The sequence below is a fragment of the Bombina bombina genome, chromosome 1 (assembly GCF_027579735.1).
Source record: "Bombina bombina isolate aBomBom1 chromosome 1, aBomBom1.pri, whole genome shotgun sequence".
In the NCBI taxonomy this organism is placed as follows: domain Eukaryota; kingdom Metazoa; phylum Chordata; class Amphibia; order Anura; family Bombinatoridae; genus Bombina; species Bombina bombina.
Genome location: NC_069499.1, coordinates 414,375,921 through 414,390,877, shown reverse-complemented (window position 1 = coordinate 414,390,877; position 14,957 = coordinate 414,375,921). Strand labels below are relative to the sequence as shown.

General features: G+C 40.8%; 1 protein-coding gene across 7 annotated transcripts in view; it reads right to left on the bottom strand.

Moving 5' to 3' along the window:
• The window catches only part of PKP4 (plakophilin 4), a 784,378-nt gene that overhangs the window by 240,496 nt on the left and 528,925 nt on the right, over positions 1-14,957 (bottom strand). For 6 of the 7 annotated variants that reach the window (XM_053698322.1, XM_053698321.1, XM_053698324.1 and 3 more), the window contains one exon: positions 5,159-5,350. The exons of the other annotated variant lie outside the window; for it this stretch is intronic. In XM_053698322.1, coding sequence (XP_053554297.1) covers positions 5,159-5,350 — 192 coding nt within the window. The remainder of the gene's footprint in view (positions 1-5,158; positions 5,351-14,957) is intronic. 7 annotated transcript variants of the gene reach the window in all.

The window sequence follows — 14,957 nt, the reverse complement described above, 5'->3', positions numbered from 1 at the left end:
ACTTCTGACTGAGAATCATCTATTGCTCTATTTTTAAGTGCTAATATATGTTCTTTATAATTTATAGCCATATCAGTACATTTGGGACACATTCTAAGAGGGGGTTCCACAATGGCTTCCAAACATATTGAACAAGGATTTTCCTTGGTATCAGACATGTTAATCAGGCTATCAATGTAACAAGCAAGCTTGGAAAATAAAAAACTAACATTTTTGTCACCACACTCGCTCTGCACTTCCTAGTTACTTAGAGTAGGCAAAGAGAATGACTGGGGAGTGGAGCTATATAGGCCGCTCTGCTGTGGGTGCTCTCTTTGCCACTTCCTGTATGGGAGGAGAATATCCCACAAGTAAGGATGAATTCATGGACTCGATACATCTTACAAGAGAAAGTTCTTTTACACAGCGTAAGAACGCTTCTCTCTTTATCTGGTTTGCAGATAATTTTGAAAGATGAAATCTCCCTCTTGGGAGAAATCCTTGAATTCCAATTGATAACCGTGGGTCACTATTTCTAGTGCCCAGGTATCCTGAACATCACTTGCCCAAGCCTGAGCAAAGAAAGAAAGTCTGCCCCCTACTAGATCCGGGCCCGGATCAGGGGCCACCCCTTCATGCTGCTTTGTGGATGAAGAAGAAGCGGGGGGTCCTCCTTTAAAGTTCCGAAAGGAACGAAAAATATTCTGTTTACCCCTCATTTTAACCGACCTATCCTGAGGTAGGGCATGTCCCTTACCTCCTGTAATATCAGAAATGATCTCCTTCAATTCTGGCCCAAAAAGGGTCTTACCTTTAAAGGGAATATCTAAAAGCTTATGTTTTGATGACACATCAGCAGACCAAGATTTGAGCCACAATGCTCTACGTGCTAAAATAGCAAATCCTACATTTTTTGCCGCTAATTTAGCAATTTGAAAAGCGGCATCAGTAATAAAAGAATTAGCTAGCTTAAGAGCTTTAATTCTATCTAGAATGTCATCTAATGGAGTCTCAACCTTAAGAGACTCTTCTAGAGCCTCAAACCAAAAAGCTGCTGCAGTAGTTACTGGAACAATGCAAGCCGTAGGTTGTAAAAGAAATCCCTGATTAACAAATAATTTCTTTAGTAGACCCCCTAATTTCTTATCCATAGGATCCTTGAAAGCACAACTATCCTCAATGGGTATAGAAGTACGCTTAGCTAGGGAAGATATAGCTCCCTCTACCTTAGGGACCGCTTGCCATGAGTCCCGAATGGTATCTGATATAGGAAACATCTTCTTAAAATTAGGAGAGGGAAAAAAAATGGTATATCTGGTATATCCCATTCCTTACTAACAATTTTCGAAATTCTCTTAGGAAACGGAAAAACATCAGTGTATGTAGGAACTTCCAAATATTTATCCATTTTACACAATTTCTCTGGAGGAATCACAATAGGATCACAATCATCCAGAGTCGCTAAAACCTCCCTAAGCAACAGGCGGAGGTGATCAAGCTTAAATTTAAATGACATAGCATCCGAATCTGTCTGAGGCAAAACATTCCCTGAATCAGAAATTTCACCCTCAGACAGTAATTCCCTAATCCCCAACTCAGAGCACTGTGAGGGAACATCGGAAATAGCTAATAAAGCATCAGAGGATTCAGTATTTACATTAATACTTGACCTACTGCGTTCACCCTGCAACACTGGTAATTTAGACAATACCTCTGTAAAGGTAGTTAACATAACTGCAGCTGTCTCCTGCAGAGTAAAGGAATTAGACGCACTAGAAGTACTAGGCGTCGCTTGTGTGGGCATAAAAGGTTGTGACACTTGGGGAGAATTGGATGGCATATCCTGATTCACTTCAGACTGAGAATCATCCCTAGGCACAATTATTTTATTTAAAATATGCTTTTTACATTGTAAAGCCCTTTCAGTACAAAAGTTACACAATGTAAGAGGGGGTTGCACAATAGCTTCTAAACACATAGAACAATGAGAAACCTCAATGTCAGACATGTTGAACAGACTAGTAATACCACAAAAGTCGTTTAAACACTTATTTATAGCATAAAATAAACATTAGAAAAAACGTGTACTGTGCCTTTAAGAAAAGAAAAAGTGAACAATTTTTCAAAAATGCACAAAAACGTTAAATTATTCCCAAATTTAACTTAATATCGTTGGTTAATCCAAAAATTACTGCATCCAGAAGCAAGGGCAGAAATAAGGCTTTAGAAGTACTTATATCAACATGTAGTCAAAAGATAGATAAAAATACACTCTGCACCTTGCCACAGCTCTGCTGTGGCGCCTACCTGCCCCCAGGGTACTCGAATCAAGTTTCCAACCCTTCAGACCAGCTACACAGTCCAGAAGCCACTGAGTTACTGTTTGCTGCTGCTAAGCCTGAAGAAATTGTGCCAAAATAGGCTCCCCCCTTAAAGTGATGGTAAACTCCCTTGTGGGTAAATACCAGATTTATAATCTTTAATATAACAGTAATCAAACCGCATTAAAATTAAAAATTGTTTATACTTGATTTTAGTATAATTAACACATATTCCCAATCCGTTTTAGCGCTGCTTAGCTCCGCCCCTCTGATTCCTTACATAAAATCTATGTGAGTCTATTGCGGTCCCACCCGCTCTGCACGTCAGAGCAATTGCACGCTCCCGACATGGATATTATTACCGCATGCGCAGTGGTTTAAATGATGTGTACCAGGTAAACACTGAGTCATGAGATTCAATGGTTACTTAGTGCCATATGAAGCAAAACAGTGATGAGAACGAGTGAGCGAGCGATCAGTCCCTTAGAAAACGAGCAATTTCTATTAAAATAGTTATAAATAAGTAAGTCTATTACTTATCAGTGCAAAAACATGAACGCGCAAATAGTCACAGAATTTAAACGTTCCTGATTGGAGGAGCATATTGTAAGAAGAATGCTATATTGCGCAGGCGTATAGCGGGTTCCTTAGAAGTAAGCCTGTCTAACGACAGGCTTACTGATTGGACAAAAAAACAAGCAAAGAACATGACATCACAGGGGGCTGGAGATGGATCGCATAAGAATGTCATACTAATAAAAGGATTGTAAGTAATTACAAATATACTTGATTAGATGATATTTGGTGTGTCACATTGATTAAATTAATTGATGTTAATTAACTATTTACATAAAATGGAGTTTACCATCACTTTAAGGTCAAAAGTTGGAGTAGGCCCAAACAACACCGCATGGAAATGCAGTTTTGCACTAAAGTAAAAATACACACACAATATAACCCTCAAGCATAAAACCAATAAGTATTAAGTGCCAAAAATAAAAAAGATAAAACATCGTTTTTTATATTGTCTCCCATGTCACATAATGCCCAAATATCAACTAATGATAAATATAAAATAGGGACTCCTGTAACACCCCTCTTATTAAAATAGGTTTTACTGCTTACCCCATTCCCATACAGGGAAAAAATGCCAGCCAGTTCTGATACACCAAGTCTCTTCAGAAAAAAAGACTGCACATACCTTAATGCTGCTTGTAGCATGAAACCGGTCTCCACACTGAAGATGTCTCATGGTTACCTTCAGAAGTCTTGTGGGAACCAGCGTGGATCTTAGTTACAAATACTAAGATCATCAAACCTCAGGGCAGAAATCTTCTTCCATATCCCCCTGAGGAAAATAGTACGCACCGGTACCACTTAAAATAAAAAACTTCTTGATTGAAGAAACTAAAACTAACACCTCACTTTACCATGTCTTCCTAGTATAACACAGGCAAAGAGAATGACTGGGGATGGAGGGGAAGGGGAGGGGCTATATATATACAGCTCTGCTGTGGTGCTCTTTGCCCCTTCCTGTTAGCAGGAGGTTAATATCCCACAAGTAAGGATGAAATCCGTGGACTCATCATATCTTTGTAAAAGAAAAAACCTGCTCCTGGGGCTGAGAGTATGCAGTTTCCAGTCAAAACCTAAACAAAACAACTGGTAATACGGAACTACAATATGGTATTATGTGACCACATCTTATGATTAGCAAAATTTTACAAGCACTTAAAATATTAGTGAAGTACTCATTGAAAACCATTTTTTGAGAATCCAGCTGATCCATATTAACCGCGCACAAAGACAAATGTTTATTTCTTATGCTTTACAAACGGCATAATAATGTAATGTTGCAAACAAAGCTTTATACAGCAGCTCTGCACATAATTGTTTATGGTCTGTATTGCAGTATTTTCCTTTAACAGTAGCATCTATAGCAGAACAATTTGTCGGCATTGAATTACTTTCATGTCCATCACACCATTAGCTTAAACCATTTAACACAAGCTCTCATTTAATCAGTGCTGGTTGATTTACTGGTCTAGTGGTAATTGTTTGATACAAAAGGTCCAGTACAAATGACGTTTGAGTAGGGCAACATCTTCACATCTCATGTACACTGCACATTCATCATGCTACTCCAGTTCTTTCTATCAGTGTCAGGCACTGCAAACACAGAGGTTGTTTTACAGTATCCGAATAAACTCACAAAGTGCTCATTAATTAGCTTCCACATTAATTCAAATGCAATATTTGTCTGCTTGATAAATTAAAAATGTCACTCATTTGTGTCCTAATGCTTTTCAATTTGCATTTAGACTTGCAGCTCTCAAAAATTACTTGAACTATTAATGGTATGTGTTCTTATTAAACGCAAAGGGGTCATTGGAAAATGCAGAAAGGTAAAACCTTTTTTGCCAGTCTAGTCAGCATAATTAATATTTTACATAATTTTTTTGAATGTTTAAAGGGAAATTAAAATTCAAATTTTTGTTTCATGATTCAGACAGAGCATTCCATTTTATACATATTTCTAATTTACTTCTATTATCAAATTGTATTCATTCTCTTGGTATCTTTTGTTTAAAAGCAGGGACAGAAACTCAGGAGCGTGCACGTGTCTGGAGCACTATTTCCTGCCATGAAGTGCTTTAGAAGCTTACCTAGGTATCTCTTCAACAAAGAAAACCATGGGAATGAAGCAAATTTGATAACAGAAGTAATTTTAAAACTGTATGCTCTGAGTCACAAAAGAATCATTTTGAGTTTCATATCTCTTTAAACAAGGAGACAGATAAACGTGGGAAACAAGGAAGATGAATATTAAAAACTATGAAGGATGCTAACACACCTACCTGAGCCAGTGCGATATATTGCAGTCTGTGATCCTTGCCGCAATTCAATGGTTCCATGGCTTGGGTTGCGATAGACTGGACTATAATATGTTCTACCTTCATATATTGGAGTGATTTGCAGGTCTGGAGAGACTGCTGAACGCAGGTCTTGGCCAATTTGACTATGCTGACTTGCGTATGAGCTACGTAAACCTAAAGGAAAAGTAAATGCTATTTGAAAAATTCTAAGAAATAGTAAAAATATCTAAAAATAATAATTAAATAATAAAAAAAAATGTATGCTTACCTGATAAATTATTTTCTTCTTGGTAGTGAGAGTCCGCGAAATCCATTCTAACATATGGAAATTACATCACCTGGCCACAAGGAGGAGGCAAAGACAGCCCAACCAGAGCACTTAACTATCCCTCCAACTTCCACTTCCCTCCCCCAGTAGTTCATATACGAGATTAGGGAAAGCAAATGAGATAACAGGGGTGAAGAGGTACAACTAGGACTGCTGCTGCAGAAAAAAAAAGAGAGGGTTCGTGGACTATTACAAAAAAATAAAAGAATTTATCAGGTAAGCATACATTTTTTTTTCTTTCAAATGGTAGTGAAAGTTCATGAAATTCATTCTAACATATGAGAATCAATACCTTAGCTGTGGAGTTCACAAATGAGAAGGGTGGGATGAACACCACTGCCTGAAGAACTTTCCTACCAAAGAAGGTCTCCGCCGAGGCAAACACATCAAACTGATAGAATCTTGTGAACATATGAAGTGAAGGCCAGGTAGCAGATCTGTTCTACCGAAACCTCATTCCTAAAAGAGCAGGATGTGGATATTGAACTGCGTGGAATGAGCAGTAATAAGTGCCGGAGGCTGATGACCTTCCTCCAAATAAGCCATATGGCTAATATTTTTTAACCAAGAGGATAAGGAAAAAGCAGAATCCTTCTGGCCCTTGGTCTTGCCAAAGAACAGAACAGACAAACTTGATGATTGGGTAAAGACCTTGGTAGCATAGAGGTAAAACTTTAAAGTCCTAACCGCAACCACATCTTTCCTTAGATGATTTAGGATTAGAATACAAGGATGGAACGATAATCTCCTGATTTATATTGTCCTTCAACACAACCTGAGCGAGCCATATCCTAATGAAAAAACAAATAAGAAGGACTGCACTAAAGTACTGATAACTTAGAAACTCTATGAGGTGAAGAGATTTCCAATATAAATAAAACCTTCCAAGAAAGAAACTTAATATCAAGAGCATGCATGGGTTCAAACAGGACATGCTGCAGAACTCTAAAAATAAGGTTAAGACTCCAAGGAGGAGCAATTGGCTTAAAAACTGGTCTGATTCTGACAAAAGCCTGAACAAACTATTGAACATCTGGCAACTGTGCCAACTTTTTCTGAAACAAAACAGAACGAGCCGAAACGTGACTCTCAATTGAAATAGAAGGCAGGCCCCTTTAAAGTCTTTCCTTAAGAAATTGTAGGATATGTGGAATTCTTAATGTGTGCCAAGCAAATCCACGTTCAGCACATCAAGATACACCTTCCACAACATATACTAAATACGTCTGGTGACAGGCTTGCACGCCTGAACCAGAGTATCGATCACTGCCTCAGAGAAACCTCTAAGCGCTAAGATCAGACGTTCAATTTCCACACGGTCATCCGCAGAATCTAGATTTTGATAAAAGAAAAGACCATGAGACAGAAGGTCCTCTCTCTGAAGAATACTTTGAGGAGCATACCAAGTCCTGTGAGGCCACGCAGGAGCTATTAGGATCACAGACACCTGCTCGATTATCGCAACGACTCGAGGAAGAACTATCGGTGGAAACAGGAAGAACAGGCGATAAGGCCATGGAACTGCTGAGGTGTCCACTACCTCTGCTGTACCTTGGAAGCTTGAAATTAAAACACGATGTCATGAGATCTCTCTCTGGAGTTCCCCACTGCAGGAGAATTTGATTGAATACTTCCGTATTGAGGGACCATTCCCCTGAGTGAAGAGTCTGCCGACTTAGATAGTCTGCTTCTAGTTCTCCACTCCCGGGATGTGAATCGCTGAAAGAAGACACTAATGCCTCTCTGCCCAAGAAAGAATGTGAGACGCTTCCCTCATTGCTAGTGAGCTGTGGGTCCCCCCTTAAAGGTTGACATATGTCACTGTTGTGACATTGTCGGAGTGAAATTGAATAGAACGGATGGAACTCAACTGAGGCCAATCTAGTAGAGTATAGAAGATGGGTCTGAGCTCCAGATTGTTTATTCCAAATTGGATAGACTAGCATCTCTAGTTATTATTTCCCCGGATGGACTGAGGAAACTCATTCCTCGATTTAAAGGTTTATGGAGACAGCCACCATGAGAGTGAGTCCCTGGTGTAAGGGTCTAGCTGAATCATTTGAGACAGATCTAAGTGGTCTACATTCCATTGTCTTAGCATGCACAATTGTAGAGCTCGCAAATGAAAGAGAGCAAACGGAATTGCATTGGATGCTGCTACCATAAGACCCACTACCTTCATACACATTACTAATTACTCAAAGAAAGGTAATATCCTTATCCTCCTTGTCTGACTCTCTATGAGAATCAGAGGATTTTTGTCCTCTGATTCACCCGCCGTACTAAACAAGCATTTGTCATCATCAGAATGTTGCAATGTTCTGGCAGAAACCCCATCAGCAGAATAACTGGCCTTAGATTCAGAGGAACAATGCAGAATCTTCCTCTTGTGTTTCCCTGTGGGTGGCAAAGCTCACAAAGCCGCTGATAATGCAGATTGCAGTTGAAAAATGAAATCTTGGGGGGCGGAGCCAGCTACAGAGGCAGCCAGTCGTGTCCTTATGAAGCTCCTCAATTTCAGATTTAATTACACGATTTAATTTATTCATAAGGGACCTAAATCTTTTCTTGGCTATCTTAGAAAATAAATGCCCTTTATTAGGCACATAACGAACCTAAAGAGGAGTTAATTGGTGAATGTGGGACTTATCTATCTCCTTAAGCTACGCCATGCGGACTCCCCAGGCGCTACCTACTACTAACAACATGGCGGTTATAGAGGCCTTAGACGCATGGGAACACCGCACTCAACATCTCCTAAAGAGGAACTTTTCGACCATGAAGGAGGATTTAATGCTTCTACTCTCTGTCTTCACGCCACCACCGGAACGTCTAGCAGCAGACACTGACTCTGTTAAACATAGCAGGTCTCGTGCTACGGCCATGCTCGGGCTCCAGGAAGTGACAGACATACCCTCTAGCAGGCTTGCTTCACCCTCAAGATATTACACGCCTAGGCGAGAGCTAGACCTTATCCCTGAACTGACGAAGCCGGCAGACATTGAAGCAGATGCGATGGTGCGCAGTGAACTCCTTACCACACAGGATGACATGCTGCCTATACCGATGCTGGTCATTTACGATATTCCAGCTCAGTCTCAGGTCACTGCTCTGCTACGCGGGACCAACCTAAGAGGGTACGCACAATCCAGTCCCACACCCGGAGAAGCAGCCAGTCTTTTGAGCACCAGCAACTTCAGAGGAAGACTTCAGATACATGCGAGGGCAGCACAGAATTATAGTGTAAGCGAATCAAGTACTGGTATCCAGTCCTTCATCGAAGGTGTATCAAGCAGCACTCTTGGATTCTTTAGACCAGGCCGTGGCCTGGTTATGGAGACAGGGGGACTCGCAACTCTTCTAGCGGCAACTGCAACACAACGGAGGTACAAAGCTCAACCTCCCCTGGGACTTAGGAATGCCGTCGGAGTCGGGTAATGCAACAGAGAATTCCACAGGGAGCGGGTGATAACTCTTTAGGCTACCTTGGATTTTCCTTCACCTTGCTTACAACCTTAGGCTCTCATTTATGCTCTTATAGCCATGTGGGACTTTGCTTTAACATTAATGTTACATAGAGTTTTATTGGTTTGATCTACTTGTATGCTCATATAACTTATAGCTTTACCTATAATGACCCGGAGATCAGATCCATTATCTGGTTTTCTAAGCATATTTCCACTGTATGTTTAATAACTTATATTGCTATATTCCGGTATATTTCTGTATTCTTTTGTGTAAATTTCTATTAAGAGTATAGGGTATATGCCACTTGTATTTATTTACTCTATTTCTAAACATCATATATCCCTCACTAACATGGGAGGCCAGTAGTATGACTACTGTATGTTTGAAACTTTAACTGGCATTCCCCACTTGTATATATTTTGATGAAAATGTTTTCTGATCCTTGGTTGACATGTTGCAGCTTAACCCGCTTGTTGTTTCCACATTAAAAGTTTATAGAGATATTCTCTTTATCCTCTATACAGGAGGGGAAGAATTCACTACATACCATTTTTCATACTCTCCTAGATCTTAGTAAATGGCTCCTCAAAATGTTATAATAGATAACGCTACCATTGTAAGCCTCTTCTTTATATAATCCTCTATATAGGCCTTCATATGCATACTTACTGAATCTAATAGTTTTTAATAAGGCGATGTTCCTTAGGTATTATAGCAGAGGGTATCTATAGAGGACACTTTAGCTCCCCCTACCTGCCTAACCCCTAGAGCTTTAAGCCCACTTCAAATCTCCATGTACTATTGGTACATTATACCCTTTGTCAGAAGTCTATAACATGACAGCTTCGGCCCTACTTACACTTTGGCGAGATGCGTAATTTGATCTTGATAGGACATACAATTCGCCAATATTTCTGCAATACGCTGATATTACACATGCTAACTTTCTCTATCCCTAGCTGTAACAATATGGAGGGTTACTGGATATGAGGCTATGAATGTTTCTTTTCTATACATCATGGGTACTGCCTACACTGCCCACACCCTGTTACTGTCGAGTCCTCTCCTTCCTATCCCGCCGGTACTGGTTGTCTGCGGGTCATACCCCTTCTCCTTTTTCCCGCATCGTCTATAGCTGACATTACCCCAGGAGAGGAGCTCACCCAGAAACCCCTTATATCCCATACATACTAATACACCCCCCCTCCCACATAACCCTCTTGAGATCTACCCTGATCTATTTTATTGATAGCAACCCAACTATACATATAAATTACTATACCCTGAACAACCTCTGCTTACAACCCCGACATACTAATTGGCTCCGCCCCCCCCATCCCCCCATCTCTATTTTGAGTGGCTTTTGCCCGCTGTTTCCCCCCTGCCCCATAAAAATATAGAGCTATCCCCTCCCTAGCCCTAATCTGAGTTGATTGGATATCTTAATCGTTTTCTTACATAACTGGGAAGGGACCATTACTGTTCATTTTACACTTCTCTGTGAATGTGTTATGTCGCTAACTATACTGCGTATATATTGATGTATAAATGTTTTGGGGCTTACCCCATATTCTGTATCTTTTTATGACTTCAATAAAAATTATTTGAAAAAAAAAAAAAAAAAAATGAAATCTTGAGGCAATAAGGTTATACCACCCTGAGGTAAAGAGAAAGGCATGCTCAGAGGACTGTTTTTCAAATTAGGGTTTACTTTTTGAAAGTATGGGGAGAATCAGATGGGCATACTTTAATATCCAGGTTATTAGGGCTTGCCGTCTAAAGCAGAGGAAATGAGCCAAGGGAGGCTACAGAATTTTGAATGTTAGGAGAAACAGTGTGAGACTGCAGAACAGACATTAAACAGTGACTGTAGAGTTGAGCAGGTGGACACACCATGTTCAATTTGCACAACAAACATTTATTTTGATCTATAATCATCTCAAATGTCTCTCAATCAGAATGCTCACCAGTTCCCAGTTGATCCATCTCACCCCAGTTATGTCAACTACCATAGAAGTTTGACTAACCCCTTATAAAAGCCCTCTAGGAACTATAACATAAGACCCCTCTGATTAATTTTATTAATGTCGCACCGCTTGAAATGCTCCGGTTAGAGAGTCTTACCCTCGCCTGCTGCTGACCTTGGCGCTGAGGTACTTGTGCACTTATCAGAAGCTTAGTTAAGTGCTCTGGTTGGAGAGAATTTGCCTCCTCCTGGTGGCCAGGTGATGCAACTTCCATATGTTAGAATGAATTTTGTGGACTCTCACTACCATTAGAATTAAAAATAAAAATGTAGTTATATAATACTCCAGGTAACAATGTATCTATCAATTACCAGGAAATTTTGAGAAAAGAAAAAAGTTAAGTAGTTTTAGAAATCCTTTTTAAACGGGATATATTGAAAGAACTAATTATATTTAAACCTCAAAACGTATTTGACCTATGGCTTTAATTAAGAAAAAAAAAAAAAAAAAAACAGTTGTACTATGCTTTGCTGTTTTATAACAATTTAAAATAATTGAAATGCTTAACTTGTAACTATACACTATATATTAGCACTGCGGAATCTGTTGACACTACAGTGCCTCCCACTAATATTTACACCCTTGATAAATATGAGGAAAGAATGCTGTGAAAGAGTGTCTTTATTGTTTAACCTTTTCAATCTTTTGTTAAAAAAAAATACACAAAAATACTCTGCTGTCATAGATATCAAACCATTACAAACACAACAAAGGTTTATCCAAAAACAAAACAAAAAAAATGTTAAATATATGTATGGCACAATTATTGGCACCCTATGAATTCATATGAGAAAAAACATAATTTATGCTTACCTGATAAATTTATTTCTCTTGTAGTGTATCCAGTCCACAGATCATCCATTACTTGTGGGATATTCTCCTTCCCAACAGCAAGTTGCAAGAGGATCACCCACAGCAGAGCTGCTATATAGCTCCTCCCCTCACTGCCATATCCAGTCATTCGACTGAAACAAGACGAGAAAGGAGAAACCATAGGGTGCAGTGGTGACTGTAGTTGAATTAAAATTTAGACCTGCCTTAAAAGGACAGGGCGGGCCGTGGACTGGATACACTAGAAGAGAAATAAATTTATCAGGTAAGCATAAATTATGTTTTCTCTTGTTAAGTGTATCCAGTCCACGGATCATCCATTACTTGTGGGATACCAATACCAAAGCTAAAGTACACGGATGATGGGAGGGACAAGGCAGGAACTTAAACGGAAGGAACCACTGCCTGTAGAACCTTTCTCCCAAAAACAGCCTCCGAAGAAGCAAAAGTGTCAAATTTGTAAAATTTTGAAAAGGTGTGAATCGAAGACCAAGTCGCAGCCTTGCAAATCTGTTCAACAGAGGCCTCATTTTTAAAGGCCCAGGTGGAAGCCACAGCTCTAGTAGAATGAGCTGTAATCCTTTCAGGGGGCTGCGGTCCAGCAGTCTCATAGGCTAAGCGTATTATGCTCCGAAGCCAAAAGGAGAGAGAGGTTGCCGAAGCTTTTTGACCTCTCCTCTGTCCAGAGTAAACGACAAACCGGGCAGATGTTTGACGAAAATCTTTAGTAGCCTGTAAGTAAAACTTCAAGGCACGGACTACGTCCAGATTATGCAAAAGACGTTCCTTCTTTGAAGAAGGATTAGGACACAATGATGGAACAACAATCTCTTGATTGATATTCCTGTTAGAAACCACCCAGGTTTGGTACGCAGAACTACCTTGTCTGAATGAAAAATCAGATAAGGAGAATCACAATGTAAGGCAGATAACTCAGAGACTCTTTGAGCCGAGGAAATAGCCATCAAAAACAGAACTTTCCCAGATAAAAGTTTAATATCAATGGAATGAAGGGGTTCAAACGGAACTCCCTGAAGAACTTTAAGAACCAAGTTTAAGCTCCACGGGGGAGCAACAGTTTTAAACACAGGCTTAATCCTAACCAAAGCCTGACAAAATGCCTGGACGTCTGGAACTTCTGCCAGACGCTTGTGCAAAAGAATAGACAGAGCAGAGATCTGTCCTTTTAAAGAACTAGCTGATAAGCCTTTGTCCAAACCCTCTTGGAGAAAGGACAATATCCTAGGAATCCTAACCTTACTCCATAAGTAACTCTTGGATTCACACCAATAAAGATATTTACGCCATATCTTATGGTAGATTTTCCTGGTAACAGGCTTCCGAGCCTGTATTAAGGTATCAATGACTGACTCGGAGAAGCCACGCCTTGATAGAATCAAGCGTTCAATCTCCATGCAGTCAGTCTCAGAGAAATTAGATTTGGATGATTGAAAGGACCTTGTATTAGAAGGTCCTGCCTCAGAGGCAGAGTCCATGGTGGAAGAGATGACATGTCCACTAGGTCTGCATACCAGGTCCTGCGTGGCCACGCAGGCGCTATTAGAATCACAGATGCTCTCTCCTGTTTGATTTTGGCAATCAGTCGAGGGAGCAGAGGAAACGGTGGAAACACATAGGCCAGGTTGAAGAACCAAGGAGCTGCTAAAGCATCTATCAGCGTTGCTCCCGGGTCCCTGGACCTGGATCCGTAACAAGGAAGCTTGGCGTTCTGGCAAGACGCCATGAGATCCAGTTCTGGTTTGCCCCAACGTAGGACCAGTTGAGCAAACACCTCCGGATGGAGTTCCCACTCCCCCGGATGAAAAGTCTGACGACTTAGAAAATCCTCCTCCCAGTTCTCTACGCCTGGGATGTGGATCGCTGACAGGTGGCAAGAGTGAGACTCTGCCCAGCGAATTATATTTGAGACTTCTAACATCGCTAGGGAACTCCTGGTTCCCCCTTGATGGTTGATGTAAGCCACAGTAGTGATGTTGTCCGACTGAAATCTGATGAACCTCAGTGTTGCTAACTGAGGCCAAGCTAGAAGAGCATTGAATATTGCTCTTAACTCCAGAATATTTATTGGGAGGAGTTTCTCCTCCTGAGTCCACGATCCCTGAGCCTTCAGGGAGTTCCAGACTGCGCCCCAACCTAGAAGGCTGGCATCTGTTGTTACAATCGTCCAATCTGGCCTGCGAAAGGTCATACCCTTGGACAGATGGACCAGAGAAAGCCACCAGAGAAGAGAATCTCTGGTCTCTTGATCCAGATTTAGTAGAGGGGACAAATCTGAGTAATCCCCATTCCACTGACTTAGCATGCATAATTGCAGCGGTCTGAGATGCAGGCGCGCAAATGGCACTATGTCCATTGCCGCTACCATTAAGCCGATTACTTCCATGCACTGAGCCACTGACGGGCGTGGAATGGAATGAAGGACACGGCAAGCATTTAGAAGTTTTGATAACCTGGACTCCGTCAGGTAAATTTTCATCTCTACAGAATCTATAAGAGTCCCTAGGAAGGAGACTCTTGTGGGTGGTGATAGAGAACTCTTTTCCACGTTCACTTTCCACCCATGCGACCTCAGAAATGCCAGAACTATCTCTGTATGAGACTTGGCAATTTGAAAGCTTGACGCCTGTATCAGGATGTCGTCTAGATACGGAGCCACCGCTATGCCTCGCAGTCTTAGAACCGCCAGAAGTGAGCCCAGAACCTTTGTAAAAATTCTCAGGGCAGTGGCCAACCCGAAGGGAAGAGCTACAAATTGGTAATGCCTGTCTAGAAAGGCAAACCTTAGGAACCGATGATGATCTTTGTGAATCGGTATGTGAAGGTAGGCATCCTTTAAGTCCACTGTGGTCATGTACTGACCCTCTTGGATCATGGGTAGGATGATCTGAATAGTTTCTATTTTGAATGATGGAACTCTGAGGAATTTGTTTAAGATCTTTAGATCCAAGATTGGTCTGAAGGTTCCCTCTTTCTTGGGAACCATAAACATATCTGAATAAAATCCCTGTCCTTGTTCCGTCCGCGGAACTGGATGGATCACTCCCATTACTAGGAGGTCTTGCACACAGCTTAGGAATGCCTCTTTCTTTATCTGGTTTGCTGATAA